The 27,273-nt window shown below is 49.0% G+C and overlaps 1 protein-coding gene across 1 annotated transcript in view; it reads left to right on the forward strand.

Annotated features, from left to right (window-relative positions):
• LOC126416815 (serine/arginine repetitive matrix protein 1-like) overlaps positions 1 to 27,273 on the forward strand; it is a 144,671-nt gene that overhangs the window by 43,003 nt on the left and 74,395 nt on the right. Inside the window, exon 2 of the mRNA XM_050084698.1 lies at positions 20,349 to 20,421. Coding sequence (XP_049940655.1) covers positions 20,349 to 20,421 — 73 coding nt within the window. The remainder of the gene's footprint in view (positions 1 to 20,348; positions 20,422 to 27,273) is intronic.

Here is a 27,273-nt window from a genome sequence, read left to right on the forward strand (position 1 = left end):
CCCATTGGGGTTTGACCTCCATTTTTCAAAACTCTACAGAAGTAAGAGCCTTTCGGGGAAGGACACCTTACGTGGTGTATCACCGGTCCTCAGTGCACTAAGACCTTGGCACTCACCATCGTAACGGCGTCGTCACTGCACCCACTGTTCATCAATTTGGGCCTAAACACCTGATGGGTTTCCCCCTGCGGGTTCGGGGGCAAGAATAGGCCCGCGGTTTTCCTGCCTGTCGTAAGAGGCGACTAAAAGGAGTCTCAAATGTTTTGGCCTTAATGTGATGGTCCCCCTTGGGGTTTGACCTCCATTTTTCAAAATTCTACAGAAGTACGAGCCTTTTGGGGAAGGACACCTTACATGGTGTACCACTGGTCCTAAGTGCACTAAGACCTTGGCACTCAGCATTGCACCGGCGTTGTCTCCATACCCATTATTCCTCAAATTGGGCCTAAACGCCTGATGGGTTGTCCAAGTTACGCCCATAGTGCATCTCCATCTGCACCAGCGATCATGATGGACTTTCCATGGCACCAGAAATCCAGCACGGTAGCCAGCCCGTTGTGGTGGGGTCGTCATGTACCCTCTAGGTTGTAGCCCCCTGACAACACAGGGATCGTACTGCCGATACCTGAGCTGCACCCTCCCCACGTTGGCCAAGGAGTAGATGCCCGTCTCCTTGGGGCATCAGGACTCCCGGCAATGGTCATCCTGCCAGGTGGCCCTTGCTGCGGCTGGGTGGCGCCCGTGGGGAGAGCCCCTGGTCGGAGTGGGTGGTATCGGGGCGGACGTTTAGCACATGAAACGTCAACACGTATCAGGTCGCTCTGCGGCCGAGTCTTCCAAAAGAAAAGGTACCGTTTCTAGTTCTGGTTCTCCTGCCCTTTCCCCCTTGGCCACTCCATGGGAGGAGGGACAGGCCCGCCGGCTTGGGGCGAAGTACTTCCCCCGCTATTTGGTCTGTTCTCGAACAGATGGGGGGACGTTCGCCACCTCCAAGCCCATGTTCTTTGTTCAACACATTGAGGACGTCTTCGGGGAAATCGAGGCTCTCAGCAAGATGCGATCAGGGTCCGTTCTTATCAAGACCACCTCTGCCACACAATCGGCGGCACTCCAGGCGTGCGACCGCCTAGGGGACATCCCAGTCTCCATTGTCCCACATCTGGCACTAAATAGGACGCAGGGGGTTATTTTTCATCGTGACCTCCTGCTACAATCTGATGAGGAGCTCAGGGCCAACCTGGAGCGCCGCGGCGTGCATTTCGTCCGGCGAGTCCAGTGCGGCCCCAAAGACCGTCGCATCGACACCGGGGCCTTTATCCTCGCCTTCGAGGGGGACGTTCTCCCGGAGAAGGTAAAGGTGATGTGCTACCGGTGCGACGTGCGACCTTACGTCCCGCCTCCTATGCGCTGTTTTAGGTGTTTGCGCTTTGGGCACATGTCGTCACGGTGTGAGGCTGAGCCCCTTTGTGGCGACTGTGGACGTCCTCTTCGTGAGGAACATACTTGCACCCCACCACCTTGGTGCCCTAATTGTCCTGGCGTCCGCTCGCCTAGGTCCCCAGACTGCCCCGCCTATCAGAAGGAGAAAAAGATACAAGAAATCAAAACTTTGGATCGGCTCTCTTATTCTGAGGCCAGGAAGAAGTATGACCGCCTTCATCCCGTGTCACTGGCCACTTCGTTTGCCTCAGTTGTGTCCACTCCTTCCGCTGTATCCTCACCTCTATCCTGTCCCCCCTCCGCCTCCTCTGCCCGTCATGGGGCTCTGCCTCCGCCTCCCAAATCCCTCCCTTCCAACTCCTCCTCCCCCGCGGCCCCCACCCCCCCTGCCCCAGGGGCCACCCTTCCTCCTCCTCCTCCCCCCACGCCACCTGAGAAGCGATCCTCTTCTCAGGCGTCCATCGGGGAAACGTTCCAGACCCCAGCTTCCGAGGTCCGGCGTTCCAAAACGGACCCCGCGCGTGAGGACCTTCTTCGGGTCCAGCCCACCATCCCTGTGCCTCCTCGGCCTTCCAAGAAGGCCTCCAAGAAGAAATCTCTATCCCCCTCTCCACCCCGGCGCGTTTCATCTGACGCTTCATCCGTGAGTCGCTGCTCCCGGCCGTCCTCAGTTTCCCCGGGACGCTCTGCTGCCAGGCGTTCCGCCGGCCTTTTCTCGGCAAATGATGCGGCCCCTCCTACACAATCAGGGACAGCGGCCGCAGCTGGCGACGAGTCGATGGAACCGGATCCGCCTGCCGTCAGTTGTAGCGTTGTTGCCTCGCAACCTGGCCCTCCGCGGCCATCGAGGTGACCAGCTCTTCCCCGTCTCGTTCCCCCAACTTTTTGACTAGCAATGGCGTTGTTTCATTGGAACATAAGAGGTATTCGATCTAATCGGGAGGAATTACAACTGCTCCTCCCCCTGCACTGTCCGCTCGTCCTTGGTCTCCAGGAAACCAAGTTGCGCCCGACTGACCGTATTGCCTTTTCCCACTATACCTCGGAGCGGTATGACCTCGCCCCTGTGGACGGTATCCCAGCTCACGGTGGGGTCATGTTGCTCGTTCGGGACGATGTCTATTACCATCCCATCCCATTGACCACCCCACTCCAAGCCATAGCTATCCGCATTACTCTTTCTGCTTTTACTTTTTCAGTTTGTACCGTCTACACTCCACCGTCATCTGCTGTTAGTCGGGCTGACATGATGCACCTGATCGATCAGCTTCCCCCGCCGTTCTTATTGTTTGGCGACTTCAATGCCCATCATCCCCTTTGGGGCTCTCCTGCATCCTGTCAAAGAGGCTCACTCTTGGCGGATGTCTTCAACCATCTCAATCTTGTCTGCCTCAATACCGGCGCCCAGACTTTCCTCTCGGACTCTACTCATACCTACTCCCACTTGGACCTCTCGATCTGTTCTACCACTCTTGCCCGTCGGTTCGAGTGGTATGTCCTTTCTGACACCTATTCGAGCGACCACTTCCCCTGTGTCGTTCGTCTCCTGCACCACACCCCATCCCCACGTCCTTCGCGCTGGAACATACTGAAAGCTGACTGGGGACTTTACTCCTCCCTGGCGACCTTTCCGGACCGCGATTTTTCCAGTTGTGACAGTCAGGTCGAATACCTCACGGCTGTTATTATCAATGCTGCCGAACGTTCCATACCTCGTACTACTTCTTCTTCACGTCGCGTTTCCGTCCCCTGGTGGAACGAGGCTTGTAGGGACGCTATCCGTGCTCGACGACGTGCTTTACGCACCTTTCGCCGCTATCCTACGTTGGCGAATTGTATTGAATACAAACGACTCCGAGCGCAATGCCGTAGTGTCATCAAAGACAGCAAAAAAGCTTGCTGGGCCTCTTTCACGAGCTCCTTTACCAGTTTTACTCCCTCTTCCGTTGTTTGGGGTAGCCTGCGCCGGCTGTCGGGCATTAAGGCCCACTCCTCAGTACCTGGCCTGACCTCAGGTAATGAGGTCCTTGTTGATCCTGTGGCTGTCTCCAACGCCTTTGGCCGCTTTTTCGCGGAGGTTTCAAGCTCCGCCCATTACCATTCTGCCTTCCTTCCCAGGAAAGAGGCAGACGAGGCTCGGCGACCTTCCTTCCACTCGCTGAATCTGGAGACTTACAATGCCCCCTTTACTATGCGGGAACTCGAACGTGCGCTTGCACTGTCCCGGTCCTCTGCTCCGGGGCCAGATGCCATTCACGTTCAGATGCTGGCACACCTTTCTCCGTCGGGCAAAAGCTTCCTTCTTCGTACCTACAATCGCGTCTGGACCGAAGGTCAGGTCCCCATGCGTTGGCGTGACGCCGTTGTTGTTGTTCCTATACCCAAACCCGGGAAGGATAGACACCTTCCTTCTAGTTACCGCCCCATTTCTCTTACAAGCTGTGTGTGTAAGGTGATGGAGCGCATGGTTAATGCTCGGTTAGTTTGGATTCTTGAATCTCGACGACTACTTACTAATGTCCAATGCGGCTTTCGTCGCCGCCGCTCCGCTGTTGACCACCTTGTGACCTTGTCGACATTCATCATGAACAACTTTTTGCGAAGGCGCCAAACGGTAGCCGTGTTCTTCGACTTGGAGAAGGCTTATGATACCTGTTGGAGAGGAGGTATCCTCCGCACTATGCACAAGTGGGGCCTACGCGGTCGTCTGCCCCTTTTTATTGATTCCTTTTTAACGGATCGAAAGTTTAGGGTACGTGTGGGTTCCGTATTGTCCGACGTCTTCCTCCAGGAGAACGGAGTGCCTCAGGGCTCCGTCTTGAGCGTAGCCCTTTTAGCCATCGCGATCAATCCAATTATGGATTGCATTCCACCTAATGTCTCAGGCTCTCTCTTTGTCGATGACTTCGCGATCTACTGCAGTGCCCAGAGAACATGCCTCCTGGAGCGCTGCCTCCAGCGTTGTCTAGACAGCCTCTACTCATGGAGCGTGGCAAATGGCTTCCGGTTCTCTGAAGAGAAGACGGTTTGTATCAACTTTTGGCGATATAAAGCGTTCCTTCCGCCATCCTTACATCTCGGTCCCGTTGTTCTCCCATTCGTGGACACAACTAAGTTTCTAGGGCTCACGTTGGACCGGAAACTGTGTTGGTCTCCACATGTCTCTTATTTGGCGGCCCGTTGTACACGTTCCCTTAATGTCCTCAGAGTTCTTAGCGGTTCATCTTGGGGAGCGGATCGCACTGTCCTGCTTCGCTTGTATCGGTCCATAGTCCGATCGAAGCTGGATTATGGGAGCTTCGTCTACTCGTCCGCTCGGCCATCCCTCTTACGCCGGCTCAACTCCATCCACCATCGGGGGATACGTCTTGCGACCGGAGCCTTCTACACTAGTCCTGTCGAAAGTCTTTACGCTGAAGCTGCCGAGTTACCGTTGACCTACCGGCGCGACATACTGCTGTGTCGGTATGCCTGCCGGCTGTTGTCTATGCCCGAACACCCCTCTTACAAGTCCTTCTTCGCCGATTCTCTCGACCGTCAGTACGGGTTGTATGTGTCTGCCCTGCTGCCCCCCGGAGTCCGCTTCCGTCGCCTGCTTCGACAATTGGATTTTGCCCTCCCTACCACCTTCAGAGAGGGTGAGAGCCCAACACCACCTTGGCTCCAGGCTCCGGTTCGTATTTATCTCGACCTCAGCTCACTCCCGAAGGAGGGTACTCCGGCTGCAGTGTATTGCTCACGGTTTGTCGAACTTCGTGCTCGACTTGCTGGTCACACCTTTATTTACACCGATGGCTCCAAAACTGACGATGGTGTCGGCTGTGCCTTTGTCGTCGGGACCGCCACCTTTAAATACCGGCTCCTTGACCAATGTTCCAGCTTTACGGCCGAGCTTTTTGCTCTCCATCAGGCCATTCAGCATGCCCGCCGCCACCGCCATTCATCGTATGTCCTCTGCACTGACTCACTCAGTGCTCTTCAGAGCCTTGGGGCTCCCTATCCGGTCCATCCCTTGATTCAACGAATACAGCAGTCCCTCCATTGTTTCGCTGATAATGGCGGTTCTGTCAGCTTTCTGTGGGTCCCCGGACATGTAGGAGTGCCTGGGAATGAGGCTGCGGATGCTGCAGCCAAGGCTGCAGTCCTCCAGCCTCGGCCAGCCTCCCATTGTGTCCCGTCATCTGACGTTTGTGGGGATGTATGTAAGAGGCTTGTGTCCTTGTGGTGGGATGCTTGGTCATCCCTCCAAGGAAACAAGCTCCAGGCAGTAAAACCGCTCCCAACTGCTTGGACAACTTCCTTCCGACCATCTCGGCGCGAGGAGGTCCTTCTGACCAGGTTGCGGATTGGGCATTGCCGGTTTAGCCACCGCTACCTGCTCTCTGGTGACCCAGCCCCGCAGTGCCCTTGTGGTCAGGCATTAACGGTGCGCCATGTTTTATTGTCGTGTCCCCGTTTTAGTCAATTTCGTGTTGTCCTGTCCCTGCCATCTACCTTACCGGATGTTTTAGCTGATGACGCTCGAGCAGCTGCTCGTCTTCTGCGTTTTATAACTTTAACTGGCTTGACCAAAGACATTTAACCTTTTTACTTATTTCATCTGCATCTTTGTCAGGTCCTTTTGATGTCCCCCCATCCCCTTGAGTTTTAGCAGGTTCCTTGTGCTCTAACACCAGTGACTGGGCGCTAATGACCTCAGCAGTTGAGCGCCCTTAAACCCTACCAAAAAAAAAAAAAAAAAAAAAACCTGATGGGTTGCACAAGTTACGCCCATAGTGCGTCCCCATCTGCATCTACGATCATGATGGACTTTCCATGGAGCCCGAAATCCAGCACGGTAGCCAGCCCATTGTGGTGGGGTCATGTACCCTGTAGGTTGTAGCCCCCTGACAACACAGGGATCGTACTGCCTATACCTGAGCTGCACCCTCCCCACATAAGCCAAGGAGTAGATGCTCGTCTACCTGGGGCATCAGGACTCCCGGCAACGGTAATCCTGCCAGGTGGCCCTTGCTGAGGCTGGGTGGCGCCCGTGGGGAGGACCCTTGGTCGGAGTGGGTGGTATCGGGGCGGACGTTTCGCAGATGAAACGTAAACATGCATCAGGTCGCTCTGTGGCCGCGTCTTCTAAGAGGAAAGGTTCTGTCTCTGGTTCTGGTACTTCTGCCTTTCCCCCCTTGGCCACTCCCTGGGAGGAAGGACAGGCCTGCCGGCTTGAGGCGAAATACTACCCCCACTATTTAGTCTGTTCTCGGACTGATGGGGAAAGTTCGCCACCTCCAAGCCCATGTTCTTTGTACAGCATATTGAGGATATCTTCAGAGAAATCGAGGCTCTTAGCAAAATGCGTTCGGGGTCCATTCTCATAAAGACCACCTCCGCTACAGTCGGCGGCGCTCCAAGCATGCGACCGACTAGGGGACATCCCAGTGTCCATTGTCCCACATCTGGCGCTCAATAGGACGCAGTGGATTATTTTCCATCGGGACCTCCTGCTGCAATCTGATGAGCTCAGGGCCAACCTGGAGCGCCGTGGCGTGCATTTCGTCTGGCGAGTCCGGCGAGTCCAGCGAGGCCCCAAAGATGGTCATGTTGACACTGGGGCCTTTATCCTCGCCTTCGAGGGGATGTTCTCCCAGAGAAGGTAAAGGTGATGGGCTATCGGTGCGATGCGCGACCTTACATCCCGCCTCCTATGCGATGCTTTCGATGTTTGCACTTACGGTACATGTTGTCACGGTGTGAAGCTGAGCCCCTTTGTGGCGATTGTGGACGTCCTCTTCGTAAGGGACATACATGCACCCCACCACCTCGGTTTGTCAATTGTCCTGGCCTCCACTCGCCTAGATCTTTAGACTGCCCCACGTATCAGATGGAGAAGATAAAAGAATTGAAAACCTTGGACTGTCTGTCTTATTCTGAGGCCAGGAAGAAATATGGCCGCCTCCATCCCGTGATGTTGACAACGTCGTTTGCTTCGGTCGTGTCCACTCCTTCTGCAGTATCATCACCCCTATCCTGTCCCCCCTCCACCTCCTTTTTGCTGTCAATCAGGCCGTTCAGTATGTCTGCCGCCACCGCCATTCTCCGTATGTACTCTGCTCTGATTCGCTTAGTGCTCTTCAGAGCCTTGGAGCTCCTTATCCGGTCCACCACTTAGTGCAACGGATCCAGCAAACCCTCCATTCTTTTGCTGGTGATAGTTCTCCTGTTAGCTTAATGTGGGTTCCAGGCCATGTAGGAGTGCCTGGAAATGAGGCTGCTGATGCTGCAGCCAAGGCTGCAGTCTTCCTACCTCGGCCAGCCTCCCTTTGTGTCCCATCGTCTGACATTTGTGGGGTTGTTTGTAAGAGGTTTGTGTCATTATGGTGGGATATTTGGTCGTCACTTCAAGAAAATAAGCTCTGGACCATAAAACCGTTCCCAACAGCTTCGACAACCTCCTCCCGACCCTCTCGGCGAGAGGTCTTTTTGGCCAGGTTGCGGATTGGGCATTGCCGGTTTAGCCACTGCTGCCTGCTATCCGGTGACCCCGCCCTTCAGTGCCCTTGTGGTCATGCATTGACAGTGCGCCATGTTTTATTGTCGTGTCCCCGATTCAATCAATCTCGTGTTGTCCTGTCTCTGCCCTCTACCCTACAGGAAATTTTAGCTGATGACGCTCGAGCAGCTGCTCGTGTTCTTCATTTTATTACTTTGACGGACTTGTCCAAAGACATCTAACTCATTTAATTATTTTATCTTTGTAAGAACTTACTGGTGTTCCCCCCCCTTGAATTTTACCAGATTCTATGTGCACTTAAATTTGTGACTGGGCGCTAATGACCATAGTAGTTGAGCACCCTAAAACCCCACAAAAATACTGCAGTGATATTCGGTATCCATACAAAGAACAACTTGAGTTAAGTGAAATACTGAACGTTTATTTTCAACAAGATGGTGCGACCGCGCATACAGCTCGCGTTTCAATGTCACTGCCTGCTGAGGTTTCTGGTGATCGCATAATTTCAGAGACTTTGGCCTCGACGGTCGCCTGACCTAACTCCGCCTTACTTTTTCTTCTGGGGTGCAGCGAAAGGTACTGTCTATAAAAACCGTCCAAAATCCATCTATGAATTGAAAACTGCAATATCCACTTTCACTGCTTCTGTTACAGAAGAAATGTTACAGCTTGGGTTTGGAAACACGATTAAATGGTTCAAAGGGCTATGAGCGCTATAGGACTTGACATATGTCATCAGTCCCCTAGAACTGAGAACTACTTTAACCTAACTAACCTAAGAACATCACACATATCCATGCCCGAGGCAGGATTCGATCCTGCGACCGTAGCGTCGCGCGGTTCCAGACTGAAGCGCCTAGAACCGCTCAGCCACCCTGGCCGGCGGAAACATTGGACGAATTGAATTGTATATTCAACAACAGGTGGGACTCTTTCAACATTAATGTGAAAATTTGTAAGTAACAATGAATATTCAATAAATTAATAACTTGTATTTCACTGAGTTTCATTTCGGTATATTAACTGCGGCATACGGTGCGCACGGCTAACAATCATACGGCACTGTGGAGAGACTTTCTGAACACTCCGTAGTATGGAGAGCTGTATCGAAGCAGTCTTTGGACACACACAATAATATTGCGGACCAGCAGAAGCAGCACTAGCGTGATGTTAGAATACAGTGTTAATAGTACTTTGTTGGTATTTCTCGTGGATTAAATATAAACGTGCGATGCAGCTAAAAGCAAAGAGTATAAATAGTGGATCGGATTCAGGGGTGGCAATTTTCCAACTATGGGGCATTGGCAGAGTCCTGGGGAAAGGGTAGCGCCCCTACAAAACTGTGTGCACCACGCTTGTGCAACTCATAGCTACTGGGCTGTGTGGGATTCGTAAGGAGTCAAATTACAGAAACATAGGAGAAATTCAGTGGCCTGGTGCACACTCCATGATCTTAGATGGAAGTCTCAGTGCGAACTGATATTAGATTTGAAACAGGCTGCACACCTATCGTACTGCTCACAATGTTGGACTTGTGACGACAAAATGCAGACTGGCGCTCATATACAGGCACCCAGATTATCATTTCCCCTCACTCCATTCACGAGTGAAACAGCAAAGGGACGGACCACACACCCCAACGGTTGACGGTCCCTGTCCATCAGTGCATCAGGTCTGCCTGCTCTTACTTTAGCTGTGGTCGTTTCTTCGCGATTCTACTTGACACTGCGGTCACAAAGTAGACTAGGACAGCCTGAGAAGGGTTGAAATTTCCCTGATTGATCCACAATTACATCTACGTGATTACTCTGCTATTCACAATAAAGTGCCTGGCAGAGGGTTCAATGAACCACCTTCATGCTGTCTCTCTACCGTTCCACTCTCGAACGCACGCGGGAAAAACGAGCACTTAAATTTTTCCGTGCGAGCCCTGCCAGCAGAATGTTTTCGCAATCGAAGGAGAAAACTGGTGACTGAAATTTCATGAGAAGATCCCGTCGCAACGAAAAAGCCTTTGTTTTAATGATTGCCACTCCAATTCGTGTATCATTTCTGTGACACGATCTCCCCCATTTCGCGATAATACAAAACGAGCTACCCTTCTTTGTACTTTCTCGATGTCATCTGTCAGTCCCAACTGATGCAGATCCCACACCGCACAGCAATACTCCAGAATACGGCGGACAAGCGTGGTGTAAGCAGTCTCTTTAGTAGACCTGTTGCACCTTCTAAGTGTTGCAAATGAATCGCAGACTTTTGTTTACTCTACCCACAATATTATCTATGTGATCGTTCCAATTTAGGGTATTTGTAATCCCTAAGTATTTAGTTGAATTTACAGCCCTCAGACTTGTGACTTATCACGTCATCGAAATTTACCTGATTTCTTTTAGTACTCATGTGAATAACTTCACACTTTTCTTTATTCATGGTCAATTGCCACTTTTCGCACAATACAGATGTTTTATCTAAATCATTTTGCAAGTCGTTCTGATCTGATGACTTTACAAGATGGTAAACGACAGCATCATCTGCAAACAATCTAAGACGGCTACTCATATTGTCTCCAATGTCGTTAATACGAGCTGCATTAAAGTTCTAAGGCCTCCGATTTTTTTTTTTCTCCGAACTGGAAAGAGATAGAAACATGCGCATTGTTTTAAAATGAGGCCGCGTTCATTGTCAATACATCCCATAGATGGCAGCACCGTACGGCAGATGAAATTTTACCGCCAGCGGCGAGAATGAGAACTGTTTTAAATAATTAAAATGGCGACGTTTTCCTTACTTGAACAGCATGCAATCATTCGTTTTCTGAATTTGTGTGGTGTGAAACCAATTGAAATTCATCGACAGTTGAAGGAGATATGTGGTGATGGAGTTATGGATGTGTCGAAAGGGCGTTCATGGGTGTGACAGTTTAATGAAGGCAGAACATTGTGTGACAACAAACCGAAACAACCTCGGGCTCGCACAAGCAGGTCTGACGACATGATCGAGAAAGTGGAGAGAATTGTTTTGGGGGATCGCCGAATGACTGTTGAACAGACCGCCTCCAGAGTTGGCATTTCTGTGGGTTCTGTGCACACAATCCTGCATGACGATCTGAAAATGCGAGAAGTGTCATCTAGGTGGGTGCCATGAATGCTACGGACGACCACATGGCTGCCCGTGTGGCATGTTGCCAAGCAATGTTGACACGCAATGACAGCATGAATGGGACTTTGTTTTCGTCGGTTGTGATAATGCATGAGACATGGATGCCATTTTTCAATCCAGAAACAAAGCGCCAGTCAGCTCAATGGAAGCACACAGATTCACCGCCACCAAAAAAATTTCGGGTAACCGCCAGTGCTGAAAAAATGGTGTCCATGTTCTAGGACAGCGAGGGCGTAATCCTTACCCATTGCGTTCCAAAGGGCACTACGGTAACAGGTGCATCCTACGAAAATCTTTTGAAGAACAAATTCCTTGCTGCACTGCAACAAAAACGTCCGGGATGGCTGCGCGTGTGCTGTTTCACCAAGACAATGCACCAGCACATTGAGGTAACGTTACACAACACTTTCTTCGTGATTACTTTGAAGTGATTCCTCATGCTCCCTACTCACCTGACCTGGCTCCTAGTGACTTTTGGCTTTTTCCAACGATGAAAGACTCTCTGTGACCGCACATTCACCAGCTGTGCTGCTATTGCCTCAGCGATTTTCCAGTGGTCAAAACATACTCTTAAAGAAGCCTTCGTCGCTGGCATGGAATCATGGCGTCAGCGTTGTAAAAAATGTGTACGTCTGCAGGGCGATTACGTCGAGAAGTAACGCCAGTTTCATCGATTTCGGGTGAGCAGTTAATTAGAAAAAAAATCGGAGGCCTTAGAACTTTAATGCACCTCGTATAGTTCAGGACAATAGAGGGCCTATAACAATTCCTTGTGGAACGCCGGTTATTACTACTGTTTTATTCGGACTTTCCGCCTATTACTACGAACTGTGACATTTCTGACAGGAAATCACGAATCCAGTCGCACAACTGAGGTGATGTTCCACAGGCACGCAATTTGGTTAGAAGACGTTTGTGAGGAACAGTGTCGAAAGCCTTCTGGAAATATAAAAATATGGAATCAATTTGACATCCCCTGTCGGTAGCACTTATTACTTCATGAGTATAAAGAGCTAGTTGTTTCACAACAACGATATTTTCTGAATCCGTGCTGACTGTCAACAAATCGTTTTCTTCGAGGTACTTCAATAATGCAGTATATGTTCCAAAACTCTACTGCAAGTCGACGTTAGTGATATGGGCCTGTAGTTCGACGGATTATTCCTACTTCCCTTTTTGGATATTGGTGTGACTTGAGCAATTTCCCATTCTTTAGGTACGTATCTTTCTGTGAGCGAGTGGTTGTATATAATTGCTAAATATGGAGCTATTTTGTCAGCATACTCTGAGAGGAACCTGGTATAAAATCTGGACCAGAGGCATTGCCTTTATTAAGTGATTTAAGCTGCTTTGTTACACCGAGGATATCTACTTCTATGTTTCTGATCTAGGCAGTTCTTGACTGGAATTCAAGAATATTTACTTCATCGTCTTTGGTGAAGGAGTTTCGGAAAAACGTGTTTCATAACTCTGCTTTAGTGGCACTGTAATCAGTGACTTCACAGATGTTATCGCGCAGTAAAGGTATTGTCTTGCCACTGGTGTGCTTCATGTATGACCAGAATCTCTGTGGGTTTTCTGCCAGATTTCGAGACAGAACTCCGTTGTGGAAATTATTAAAAGCATCTCGCATTGAAGTACGCGCCATATTTCGAACTTCTGTTAAATTTTGCCAATCTTGGGGGTTTTGTTAACTTTTAAATTTGGCATACTTTTTTCGTTGCTTCTGCAACAACGATCTGACCCGTTTTGTGTACCATGAGGGATCAGTACCATCACTTATTAATTTGTGGTGTGTGTGTGTGTGTGTGTGTGTGTGTGTGTGTGTGTGTGTGTGTGTGTGTGTGTGTGTGTGTGTGTGTGTGTGTGTGATTGCTGTTGATACTATCTCTTTGAAAACATTCCACAACTTTTCTACACTTACATGATCAGTTCGGAAGGAGTGAAGACTCTCTTAAAAAGGCGTTAAGAGCATTTTATCAGCATTTTTAAATAGATACTTTGCGTCTCTTTTATGGCTGTAGGTGTTACGGTATTCAGCCTAGCAGGAACTGCCTTGTGGTCGCTAATCCCTGTATTCGTCACAACACTCACTATTTGTCCAGGTTTATTTGTTGCTAAAAGGTAAAGTATGCGTTAGCAACCATTTACGCTTAGAGTGGGCTTACGAACTAATTGTAAAACGACCGGTAAAACGATCCAATTAATAGTTTAGTCAGATTGTCAGGTATAACCTCTACCCATACTATTTCACATGAACTATCCACTTCAATTTCGCTACAAGGCAAACTACCTCTGACAGCTACAAATATTCCACCACCAACTGTATTTAATCTATCCTTTCTGAACACTGTTAGATCGTTAGAAAAAATTTCGGCTGAACTTATTTCCGGCTGTCTGTACCTACAACTATTTGAGCTTCAGTGCTTTCTACTAGGGCTTGGACGTCTGGTTCTTTCCCAACACAGCTACGACAATTTAAAACTACAAAACAAATCGTTTCTACAGCTACCTTACTGTGTTTTACGCGCTCACTTTGGCGGACGCCCCTTCTGTGGTTCCCTGAGACCCTCTAACCTAAAACACCGCCCAGTCCCTTCGACACAGCTCCCGCTACCCGTGTAGCCGCCTCCTGTGTGTAGTGGACTCCTGACCTACTAAACGGAACCTGGAAACCCACTACCCGATGACACAAGTCAAGGAATCTGCAGCCTACACGGTCACAGAACCGCCTGAGCCTCTGATTCAGAACCTCCATTCGGCTCCGCACCAAAGGACCACAGTCGGTTCTGTCGACGATGCTGCAGATCGTGAGCTCCACCTTAGCCTGTGAAGCAAGACTGGCAGTCTTTACCATTTCCGCTAGCCGCCCGAAACGAGACAGAATCTGCTCCGATCCAAAGCGACACAAGTCACTGGTTCCAACATGAGCCACCACCTGCAGTTGGCTGCATCCCGTACTCATGTCATCCGGAAGCACCCTTTCCACATCCGGAATGACTCCCCCGAGAATGCACACGGAGTGCACACTGACTTCCTTCTCCTCCTTGCCAGCCATGTTCCCAAGGGGCCCCCATTACGCGCATAACGTTGGAGCTCCCAACTACCAGCAAACCACCCTCTGTGAATGCCGAGACCTTGCGGGCCAAGAAGCTTCCTCTGGAACAGGATGGACGACTGCATCCGGCTCACAGACATCGTCAGCCACAGATAACGCCCGAAGCCTGTTCGTAAAACGAACCGAGGAGGCCCTACGATCAGCCTAACGGAAAGTTTTTCGCAGCGTGCCAGACTTTGGAATGATCTCCCACTCGACCACAGGTGAGGGGTCAACCTCAGTGCAGGCAGTACCAGGGGAGGTCACAGCAGTGGACCGATCGGAGGACACCCAGGACGTGCTCGACGTCCCTCGCATCCTCGCGTGCGATCCTCCACAGTGATGCCCCCTGGCAACAGCCTCAAGCTGTGTGACGGAAGCCAAAGCAGCCTGAAGCTGTGAGCGAAAGGTCGCCAGCTCAGCTCGCATCTCTACACAACAATCACAGTTCCTATCAGTTACTGCACTCCACCTGTTTGAAACTCGTAAAAATTTGCAACACTGAACTGTTCTAACCAAAGAAAAGCCTGCACGATACGTGAGTCGATACAACGGTCGATAGCAACGGCGGTACTGTACACTACACTGTTATTGAAATAAAAGGTTGTGCCTAGTAAGCACCCGAACACGCAAGAAATCACAAAAATAAACTAGTAACTATACCTGTTACTCAGGTTCCTTCCAACGAGTAATCCACATTGAGTAGCTGAGCTCTTCTGATATCTACTCCGCTGTTACAGCTTCTTTGAGAACACAATACTCCCAGCCTCCTTTTACACAGATGGGTCCAATTCTTGCGGAATCGTATGGTGAGTTCTGCATTATGTAAGGGCGTCCACACACATTTGATCAGGTTATGTATATTTATTTCTACGCCTCCACTGTATGTATGTAGGCTACACATTACATGCTCGCTCCCCAAAACTGAGAGTTATTCCACTTGTCTATAAAAACCTAGCTGGTGTCCTACTGCAAATGCTTTGTCACCAACAGATTAGTCTCACAGTAACCTTCAGATTTCACCCTTGTTCCTAAAGTACTTAAGAATAAATTTGTTACATATATCCATTTTTGGGTAATTTTTTCACATTGAGCCCAAATATAAACGTAGTATTTCCAAACTACAGTGTTGCTGAATTAATAAAATACAGTGGTTTCTAAAGCTACGTTACTTCCTTAAGGGCTGTCATCTAAGTGTGTTCCGACATAGCAGTAACATCTTGACTTCTTATTGGCTGATCAGATGCATCTGTGCCACACACTGATACGAGGGCTCACAGCCACTGCAGATAAAAGGAGCCGCCTTCCTGCCACAACCCTCAGAGGGGTCGACAGTGCTCCGTGGTTAAACCGCTACGCCAGTGTGTGGGTGCTGCCAGTGTACGACCAAAAAAGTATTCAGTTTGACACTACCCCCCTGTGGGTCCGGGGTAAGAATAGGCCCGAGGTATTCCTGCCTGTCGTAAGAGGCAACTAAAAGGAGTTTCAACTGTTTCGGCCTTTCATGTGATGGTCCCCCTTGGGGTTTGACCTCCATTTTTCAAAATTCTACAGAAGTATGAGCCTTTTGGGGAAGGACGCCTTACGTAGTGTACCACTGGTCCTCAGTGCACTAAGACCTTGGCACTCAGCATTGTACCGGCGTTGTAACAATACCCAGTAGTCCTCAAATTGGGCCTAAACGCCTGATGGGTTGTACAAGTTACGCCCATAGTGCGTCCCCATCTGCACCTACGATCATGGACTTTCCATGGCACCAGAAATCCAGCACGGTAGCCAGCCCGTTGTGGTGGGGTCGTCATGTACCCTCTAGGTTGTAGCCCCCTGACAACACAGGGATCGTACTGCCGATACCTGAGCTGCACCCTCCCCACGTTGGCCAAGGAGTAGATGCCCGTCTCCTTGGGGCATCAGGACTCCCGGCAATGGTCATCCTGCCAGGTGGCCCTTGCTGCGGCTGGGTGCCGCCCGTGGGGAGAGGCCCTGGTCGGAGTGGGTGGTATCGGGGCGGACGTTTCGCAGATGAAACGTCAACACGTATCAGGTCGCTCGGCGGCCGAGTCTTTCAAAAGGAAAGGTACTGTCTCTAGTTCTGGTTCTCCTGCCCTTTCCCCCTTGGCCACTCCCTGGGAGGAGGGACAGGCCTGCCGGCTTGGGGCGAAGTACTTCCCCCACAATTTGGTCTGTTCTCGAACCGATGGGGGGGACGTTCGCCACCTCCAAGCCCATGTTCTTTGTTCAGCACATTGAGGACATCTTCGGGGAAATCGAGGCTCTCGGTAAGATGCGTTCGCAGTCCGTTCTTATAAAGACCACCTCCGCCACACAGTCGGCGGCGTTCCAAGTGTGCGACCGCCTAGGGGATATCGCAGTGTCCATTGTCCCGCATCTGGCACTAAATAGGACACAGGGGGTTATTTTTCATTGGGACCTCCTGCTGCAATCTGATGAGGAGCTCAGGGCCAACCTGGAGCGCTGAGGCGTGCATTTCGTCAGGCGAGTCCAGCGCGGCCCCAAAGACTGTTGCATCGACACCGGGACCTTTATCCTCGCCTTCGAGGGGGACGTTCTCCCCGAGAAGGTAAAGGTGATGTGCTACCGGTGCGACGTGCGACCTTGCGTCCCGCCTCCTATGCGCTGTTTTCGGTGTTTGCGCTTTGGGTACATGTCGTCCCGGTGTGAGGCTGAGCCCCTTTGTGGCGACTGTGGACGTCCTCTTCGTGAGGAACATACTTGCGCCCCACCACCTCGGTGCGTTAATTGTCCTGGCATCCACTCGCCTAGATCCTCAGACTGCCCTGCATATCAGGAGGAGAAGAAGATACAAGAACTCAAAACTTTGGATCGTCTCATTCTGAGGCCAGGAAGAAGTATGACCGCCTCCATCCTGTGCCGTTGACCACTTCGTTTTCCTCAGTTGTGTCCACTCCTTCTGCGGTATCCTCACCCCTATCCTGTCCACCCTCCGCCTCCTCCCCCCATCCAGGGTCTCTGCCTCCCAAATCCCTCCCATCCAAATCATCCTCCCCCGTGGCCCCCCGCCCCCCTCTGCCCCAGGGGCCACCCTTCCTCCTCCTCCTCCTCCTCCTCCTCCTCCTCCTCCCCCCCACGCCGCCTGAGAAGCGATCCTCTTCTCAGGCGTCCATCAGGGAAACGTTCCGGAACCCAGCTTCCGAGGTCCGGCGTTCCAAAACGGACCCCGCGCGTGAGGACCTTCTTCGGGTCCAGCCCATCACCCCTGTGCCTCCTCGGACTTCCAAGAAGGCCTCCAAGAAGTAGTCTCTATCCCCCTCTCCATCCCGGCGCGTTTCGTCTGAAGCTCCATCCATGAGTCGCTGCTCCCGGCCGTCCTCAGTTTCGCCGGGACGCTCTGCTGCCAGGCGCTCAGCTGGCCTCTCGTCGGCAAATGATGCTGCCCCACCTACACCACAAGGGACAGCGGCCGCAGCTGGCGACGACTCGATGGAACAGGATCCGCCTCCCACCGGTTGTAGCGTTGTTCCCTCGAAACCTGGCCCTCCGCGGCCGTCGAGGTGACCAGCTCTTCCCCCGTCTCGTTCCGCCTCTTTTTTGACTAGCGATGGCCTTGATACATTGGAACATAAGAGGTATTAGATCTAATTGGAATTACAACTGCTCCTCCGCCTGCACTGTCCGCTCGTCCTTGGCCTCCAGGAAACCAAGTTGCGCCCACAAAATGAAGCAAGGAGAGAAGTTCATAGCTTATTAAATTTTCGCTGTTCATGCAGAAAAATCAGGCATGTTTGCTACCAACTCTGTTTGAAACACATTTTGCACGCAGTATGTTGTGGATTGGCAAGACAGCCAATCCACTAGGAGGAAGCCGAAAGGCACGCGTTGAGCTCACGCAGGCTGGCGTGAGGTATGTTTTACAGCATCAATAGTGAATGGTAATGGCGCCTTGCTAGGTCGTAGCAAATGACGTAGCTGAAGGCTATGCCAACTATCGTCTCGGCAAATGAGAGCGTAATTTGTCAGTGAACCATCGCTAGCAAAGTCGGCTGTACAACTGGGGCGAGTGCTAGGAAGCCTCTCTAGACCTGCCGTGTGGCGGCGCTCGGTCTGCAATCACTGATAGTGGCGACACGCGGGTCCGACGTATACTAACGGACCGCGGCCGATTTAAAGGCTACCACCTAGCAGGTGTGGTGTCTGGCGGTCACACCACACAGTATGCACATGTCACAGAATGTACCCATGAAATTATATCATCGTAAGACACTGTTCAGGAGACGTCATAAACGTTGAACTGAGTGACAACTAAACTGCAGGATGAATTTATCTACAGATACAGGTGAAATGTTAAAATGTGTGAAACATATTAAAATATGTAAAACGACGTGTGGATATGTGAGCAGTAGTGGGTAAAAAACGCCTCTTAAACACCTGAATAGCTTTCAAACTAACTTGATACCGTATGGGGCTAAGAACTAGCAACTTCCATTGGGGTGGTGGTGACAACGTGGAGACTGGGCGCCGATGAAGGCGCAGATCAGCGCCCCCACAAACCAACATCAACACCACGTGGAGATGAAAGGAGATCGGAACACGTGGATGGATGGGGAGGAGGAGATGGGCAGAGGCAGGTGGCGGGCAGAGGAAGGGGGTAGGAGGGGCTGGGCAAGATGGACTAATAGGATTGGAATGAATACTTACCCAGACAACGTTAGGTACACAGCTATTTTTTTTATGTAGGTGTTACCTCTGCAACAGTATTTTAGGTATATAGGAGAAACTACGGACGTTACTGCGAAACATGAGATGAAATTCTTAAAGTTGAGAATTCATTCCAGCAGGTAACTTACGGAACAGTGTTCAAGAAACGAAGGCTCCCTTTAATCCCTAGGCGCGGTACTACGCTGCGTTACCGGACCACTGCTACTGATCAGAAACATGGCGCCATTGCAAATACCTCTTTAAAAAAAAAAATTCTGAACTCTTCCGTAGATCTTCCTTGATCATTTAACACTCCTCTAATTGAGATTCCTGAAACTCATTTCATACATCTGTTTTTCCACCTCGGGAACCCCTGAACTGGATGGCAGAATGTGCCTCCCATTGAACCAGTATTTGTTCCGTACACGTAAGGAGTGCAGAAAGAATACTACTCAAATAACATTGTTGAGTTTAATCTTGCCTTCACTGTTCGTACTGGAGCAAAGCGTAGGGGAGGGTAGTGATCGACGGGTTTCCTCACGTAAGCAGGATTTCGCGGGGTAGTTGCTTTGTCGTCGTGTCGGGAAGTTAAGGTTTATCACTGCCTCTGTAAAGCTCTCCCATTGGTCAAAGCTGTGACCATTAGTGCTGTCCTGTGTAAAAGCTGAGGAACCCCATTAGTCCTATTCGGTACTGGTCCCCCAAACTTCATGAATATTCTACGATACGACGCGTGACTGTTCTTTAACGTAATCTCATTTGCAGATTTACCAGATTTCTCCAGTAGTCAATCAAATGACCTAGTCTGTTATCTATTTTACCTACAACCCAGGCTACGGAGTTCCATTTTATATAGCCCTAGCAACTTACACCCATGTCTGAGTCACTTGCATATAATATATAGTAGTGATTGGACAGTATTTCCTGTTCTGTTTCATGACGTGCACAATTTTACAGTTTTAACCTTTAAAGTGGACAGTCGTTTTACCTCTTTGAATCTGTGAAACTTACTTCAGACAGTAATTTATTTTGAATGCTTAGTATGATCGATCTATTGCTATTGTTTGATTAAACAAAACGAATCTTGTATAAACTGAAATTCCTCGATTCTTAGCAACCACAGGAAGTGAGACGAGATAAAACATACAATAGATGATTATTGTAAACAAACGTTGTGGTAGTGAGTCAAATGCTTTCGCAATAAATACTGCATCCATCTGGCTGCTTTGATCCGCGGCGTTCGGGAAATAGGCGGTCTGGGTTTTGCAAGACTGAGGTTTCTCGGAAACATTGCTAGTTGACAAGGAGGTAATCATTGTTAGATATACCTCGTTATGTCTGAACGCAATGTTCCAAGTTTATTCAAGACGTCTCAGTAATACTGGAAACGTCACCCTCTGCCCCCCCCCCCCCCCTCTCTCCACCGGTTTTACATACGTGCCTGTGACGCAGTGGTTGTTGCTCCTGTTGCAGGGAACTCGGACGGAGCCGCTGCCGGAGTCCACTGCCGGCAACCCACTCGCGGAAGACGAACGGGAGGCAGCAGGTAACGTTCCCAGCTGTCTGAGCCACTGCGCAAGAGTGCGGTTCAGAAGCGTTACTTGTATAAGGGGCAGTCAAATGAAAACCATGCAGTATACAAGGAGTGTAGTGCGGACAATGGTAAAGCAGGTAGGTCTGTGAACAGGTGTGCCCTCTTGGGAATCTGACAAGGGAACCTCCCCATCGCACCCCCCTCAGATGTAGTTATAAGTTGGCACAGTGGATAGGCCTTGAAAAACTGAACACAGATCAATTGAGAAAACAGGAAGAAGTTGTGTGGAACTGTGAAAAAATAAGCAAAATGTACAAACTGAGTAGTTCAAGGGAAGATAGGCAACATTAAGGACTATAGGAACGCAGGAGCGCTGTGGTCTCGTGGTAACGTGAGCAGCTGCGGAACGAAAGGTCCTTGGTTCAAATCTTCCATCGAGTGAAAAGTTTAAGTTTTTATTTTCAGTTTATGTGACAAACTCTTATGTTTTCATCACTTTTTTGGGAGTGATTATCACATCCACAAGAAAACCTAAATCGGGCAAGGTAGAAGAATCTTTTTACCGATTCGCCAAGTGTACAAGTTAGGTGGGTCAACAACATATTCCTGTCATATGACGCACATGCCGTCACCAGTGTCGTATAGAATATATCAGATGTGTTTTCCTGTGGAGGAATCGGTTAACCTATGACCTTGCGATCAAATTTTTTCGGTTCCGATTGAGAGAGGCACGTCCTTTCGTCTACTAATCGCACGGTTTTGCGATGCGGTCGCAACACACACACTAAACTTATTACAGTGAACAGAGATGTCAATGAACGGACAGATAATAACTATGCAAAAATAAAGTAAAATTTTCAGTCGAGGGAAGACTTGAACCAAGGACCTCTCGCTCTGCAGCTGCTCACGCTACCACGGGACCACGGCGCTCCTGATCTCACATAGTCCATTATGGTGCTTATGTGGCCCATTGACTACTCAGTTTGTATATTTTGCTTATTTTTTCACAGTTCCAACTACTTCTTCCTGTTTTCTCAATTGATCTGTGTTCAGTTTATCATGGCCTATCCACTGTGCCAACTTATAACTACATCTGAGGGGGGTGCGATGGGGAGGTTCCCTTGTAAGGAACAGCGCGAACGTTCACTGGCGGGCCATATCCGTTACTGTTCGACATGGAGGCCGGGAAAGATGAGAGATGTAAAGCGATTTTAGACTGTCAAAGGTATCAATAAGTGAAATTCATGGCCAAAGGTCTATCATGGCGAACTTTGCATGTAATAAGATTTCCAACAGGTCGGATGTCGCTTAGACGTCAGCTAGGAGAGATTCATGTCATTACCCCTTCTGTCATTCCTGTGGTGGATTCTACCGTCAGAAATAAGATGGCGGACGTTGGGAGGCATTCTTTTCGCTTTCTGTATCAGTGACAGTACCGTTCATGCCATCACGACAGACCATCTTAAGTACAGAAAAATGTGCGCAGTGGGTTTCCCATCGGCTGACGGAGAAGTTGAACAGAATGCTGACAATACTGAAGGAAGTTGCACGTATAACGACAAATAACATAGTTTCTTGTCCCGTATTGTCGCGGGAGGTGAAACATGGTGTCTTCATTTTGAGCTGGGGAGAGTCACAGCAAACACGTGGAGTGACGTCCAGCGCAAAAATCCAAAGCCGTGTCCACTCTGGGGAAAGTCGTGATGGCAGTTTTCTTTGACTGCCAGAGCCTGCTGCTCAAATTTTCTGGAACACGCGCCGCTCTTAACGCACAGTGGTATGTGGACACTTTGCAAAAACTGTACGGCGCCGTCTGGTCCAAATGCCCAGGAATGTTAGTGGACGGCACCATTATTTTGCGTAATAATGCCAGCCCGCATGTTGCCGAGGTTGTTTGAACTACGGTGCAGAACTTTCGCTGGGAAGCCCTTACCTCTTCCACACTGTCCAGATCTCTCCCAATTCGCTTTTCGTACTTCTGGAATCCTGAATCAACATTCGTAGTGTCGATTTGTTTCGGAAGAAGAGAAGCACGCCTGCGTACACCCATGGTTATGTAGCCATCCGGAAAAATTTTCCATGAAGGCACAAGCTTAGGGAGATACAGGGTGTTTAAGAATGTTACATACTTCTAGAGGTTGTAGAGGGAACTTTTAAATAAGAACCCATGGCCGGAAACGTCATCCAACGAGGCAACAGAGTTACGTGCGCCGGTGCTTCTAAATGTGTGTACACACAGTGTGATTCCGTGACATCACAACCTTTCTAAGATGAATAAACGTATCAATTTGAGGCAAGATCCCTGTGCCGGAAACGAACCAAAGTTAAAAGCGAAAACCGTTCTGACAGCTCCGACAGTGCAATACATGAACCTGTACTATTGTTGCTAAGACTAGGTTAGGCAACTTCGAGGTCGTAGTATGGATCGAAACAAGAAAAAAGTTGAGTAAACATGGGCTGTAAAATGCATACCTTAAGAACTATGAGCACTTGTTCAATAGATCTTTCACACTAGCGAAGAAAGAGTGCTCATAGCTCCCCAGGTACGCATTCAGCATTTTTACTAGACATATGTTCTTGTTCAGAAAGATGCGTATCCTACAACCTTAGCAACAACAGTAGCTGTACATATATTCCACTCTCAGGTATCACAATGATTTTTACTTGTAACTTCTGGCTCTTTACTTTTCGGTACAGGGATCCTTACCTCAAATTGATACATTTACCCTTCTCCGTCAGCCAAATAAGTTTGTAACTCCATCACGGAAACACCCTGTACATATACATTCACAGGAGCCGGTACGTGTAACTTTGACAAGTTTTACTTAGCAACCCACGTCCGGAAATGTCAAAGTTCCTTGTATAACCTCTAGAAGTGTGTAACCTGAATAGTGAAACACCGTGTATGTATTAAGTTACGGCGACTGCTTTTGAAATAATAAACATTTTACTCCTTTCCATGTGACTAGTTTTCATTTGACTGCCGTTGATACAATACATAAAATGGTAATTATTTTCCATTGTATACTAACAAATCTAAAATTGGACTAATAAGTTTGCGTGCCCATCTTTCACAGCAGCTGTTAAGACCAGTTACTATTGTTTGATGTATCAAGCTAGGTTAAGGAAAGGCAAACTTACGTTTACAGCTTTTGTAGCCTTAGAGATAGCTTTCGACAATGTTGACTGAAATACTACCTTTAAAATTCTGGAGGTGGCAGGGGTAAAATACAGGGAGCGAAAGGCTATTTACATTTTGTACGAAAGCAGATGGCAGTTACTAGAGTAGAGGGGCACGAAAGGGAAGCAGTGGTTAAGAAAGGAGTGAGACAGGGTTGTAGCCTATCGCCGATGTTATTCCATCTGTATATTGAGCAAGCAGTAAAGGAAACAGATTTAGATTATGGTTTGAAGTCCAGGGAGAAGAAATAAAAATCTTGAAGTTTTCCGATGACATTGCAATTTTCAGACATTGGATTTGGAATAACAGCCGACAGTGTCTTGAAAGGAGGGAATAAGATGAACATCACCAAAAGCAAAAAGAGGATGATGGAATGTAGTCGAATTAAATCAGTTGACGCTCAGTGCATTGCCGCGCGGGATTAGCCGAGCGGTCTCGGGCGCAACAGTCATGGACTGTGCAGCTGGTCCCGGCGGAGGTTAGTCCTCCCTCGGGCATGGGTGTGTGCGTTTGCCCTAAGAATAATTTAGGTTAAGTAGTGTGTAAGGTTAGGGACTGATGACCTTAGCAGTTAAGTCTCATAAGATTTCACACACCTTTTTTTTAGGAAACCAGACACTGAAAGTAGATCAATTTTGCTATTTGGGCAGCAAAACAACTGATGGTCGAAGTAGTGAGGATAAAATACAGAAAGGCAACAGCAAGAAAAACTTTTCTGAAGAGAAATTTGTTAGCAACGAATATAGACTCGTCAGGAAGCACTTTCTGAAAGTATTTGTAATGAGTTTAGCCATTTATGGAAGTGAAACATGGACGATAATCAGTGTAGACAAGAAGAGAGTAGAACCTTTTGAAATATGCTGCTACAGAAGAATGCTGAAGATTAGATGTGTAGATTACTTAACTAATGAGGTACTGAATAGAATTGGGGAGAAGAGAAATTTGTGGTAAAACATGTACAAAAGAAGGGATCAGTTGGGAGGACATAATCTGAGGCATCAAAGGATCACCAATTTAGTACTGGAGGGAAGCGTGGAGGGGAAAAAATCAGAGGGAGAGACGAATACACGAAGGATATTCAGAAGGATGTAGGTTACAGTAGTTACTCGGAGGTGGAGACAGCATGTTCCGAGCAGAATAACCACTGAAGATGCTTTGTAAATAAAAGCGAAACTCGTCTGGTGTAATTATTTCATTAAATTTGTCAGCTGAAGACGGATAACTAACAGTAACAGAAATTGGACGACTCCTCAACGTAAAAAAAATAAACTACCCTTAGATTACACGGTTGGCCCTAGATTGTTGAAAACATTAATTACCAAAGAATACCACCTAGGAGCAGCTGTACTACGCGACCTTAAACGCACTGAGAACACTAAACCAGTAAGAAAAGCATATGCCAGGCCCAGAACTCCAGGGAGAAACTAAAGTAAATGTAATTCACCTAGGGAAGAAGCGGCTCACGAAACAACTGTTACACCGATTCTTGGGTATTCATCGGTTTGGAACTCTTACCAGGTAAGATCAGTAAAGTTAGGTATGAAACATCAGTTTTTGTTCACTGATCAGTGACACCGTACGTGAATACGCAGGTCGCCGCCACGTCCCGCGTCACGGCGGAATGAAGACGTCGCCTACCCTGCTGACGCATGGCGTGCCAGCGGCTGTTTGGGTTGTAGCCTCCCTCCCGACAGCTGGCGGTAAGCGCTCGGGCTTCACGAGCGTAATTCGGAGCCTACAGTCAGTCTAGTCCTGGTGGGCACTGACCAGCTCCGCCCCAGCAGTTCAGATTCAAAGCCGAGAACTGCCGAGAGTGGCTGCAGCTCACAGGCGAGTTCCTCCCAGACAGTCCTAGATAGAGGAGGTCGCAGTGCAGCTCTAGATTCGACTAATAACGGGTCTGCGCCAGTCTAACGCACGACAATGGTTTTGGACAGAAGAAAAGTGTTTCTGCGACAGGGAAGCTCCCGTGACATACTCGACTGTGGAGTCTGAGTGTTAAATTGTAGATGCTATTTTTCTTGACTTCCGGAAGGCGTTCGATACAGTTCTGCACTGTCGCCTGATAAACAAAGTAAGAGCCTACGGAATATCAGACCAGCTGTGTGGCTGGATTGAAGAGTTTTTAGCAAACAGAACACAGCATGTTATCAATGGAGAGACGTCTACAGACGTTAAAGTCACAGGGGAGTGTTATGGGACCATTGCTTTTCACAATATATATAAATGACCTAGTAGATAGTGTCGGAAGTCCCATGCGGCTTTTCGCGGATGATGCTGTAGTATACAGAGAAGTTGCAGCATTAGAAAATTGTACCGAAATGCAGAAAGACCTGCAGCTGATAGGCACTTGGTGCAGGGAGTGGCAACTCACCCTTAACATAGACAAATGTAATGTATTGCGAATACATAGAAAGAAGGATCCTTCACTGTATGATTATATGATAGCGGAACAAACACTGGTAGCAGTTACTTCCGTAAAATATCTGGGAGGATGCGTGCGGAACGATTTGAAGTGGAATGATCATATAAAATTGTTGGTAAGGCGGGTACCAGGTTGAGATTCATTGGGAGAGTGCTTAGAAAATGTAGTCCATCAACAAAGGAGGTGGCTTACAAAACTCGTTCGACCTATACTTGAGTATTGCTCATCAGTGTGGGATCCGTACCAGATCCGTTTGACGGAGGAGATAGAGAAGATCCAAAGAAGAGCGGCGCATTTCGTCACAGGGTTATTTGGTAAGCGTGATAGCGTTACGGAGATGTTTAGCAAACTCAAGTGGCAGACTCCGCAAGAGAGGCGCTCTGGATCGCGGTGTAGCTTGCTCGCCAGGTTTCGAGAGGGTGCGTTTCTGGATGAGGTATCGAATATATTGCTTCCCCCTACTTATACCTCCCGAGGAGATCACGAATGTAAAATTAGAGAGATTAGAGCGCGCACGGAGGCTTTCAGACAGTCGTTTTTCCCACGAACGATACGCGACTGGAACAGGAAAGGGAGGTAATGACAGTGGCACGTAAAGTGCCCTCCGCCACACACCATTGGTTGGCTTGCGGAGTATAAATGTGGATGTAGATCACACCAAACTCGAAGTGCTTTAGACATGTTTTTCAAGTGGTGGATGCTAGTTTTTGGATGGCCAAAATTGGTCATCAGTCTCTCCACACTGGGAATGTAAAGACACATTCATTCGATTTCAAACCAAAGACGGGGGAGAGGGGGCGGGTATCGAGCCAAACTGGCATGACAGCCGTAGGGTGCGTTACAGATAAATTAAGTCGGAATAAGAGGTAACATTCTTTTTTCTAATTTGCGTTCGATTTATCTCGCCGATCGGCTGTCTAGTGACGTCAGCAATGAAATATTTCTAAAACCGGTTAAGATAGAATATTAAAACAGTAGATGTCTGAGTGGCTGAACCAGCTGTCCATCTAGGGTCAACTGGAGGACCTCCCTGCGGCCAAAAATTTGGCTGAAGACGGTGGTCCACTTCTATTCTGTAGCCGGCAGAAGTGTCAGGGCTTCAGTTAAAGCATGCAGTCCACTCTGACAGATAAAATGTCAAACCTGATTCAACCCTGAAAATAATCAGGATTCCAGACTGACCCAACCAGCTGCAAAGCTCATCTCGTAGCAGCAGCGTTGGTTCCATCGAATGGGATACGGGCAGCCTCTGACGAGG

The sequence above is a fragment of the Schistocerca serialis genome, chromosome 8, assembly GCF_023864345.2.
Source record: "Schistocerca serialis cubense isolate TAMUIC-IGC-003099 chromosome 8, iqSchSeri2.2, whole genome shotgun sequence".
In the NCBI taxonomy this organism is placed as follows: Eukaryota; Metazoa; Arthropoda; class Insecta; order Orthoptera; family Acrididae; genus Schistocerca; species Schistocerca serialis.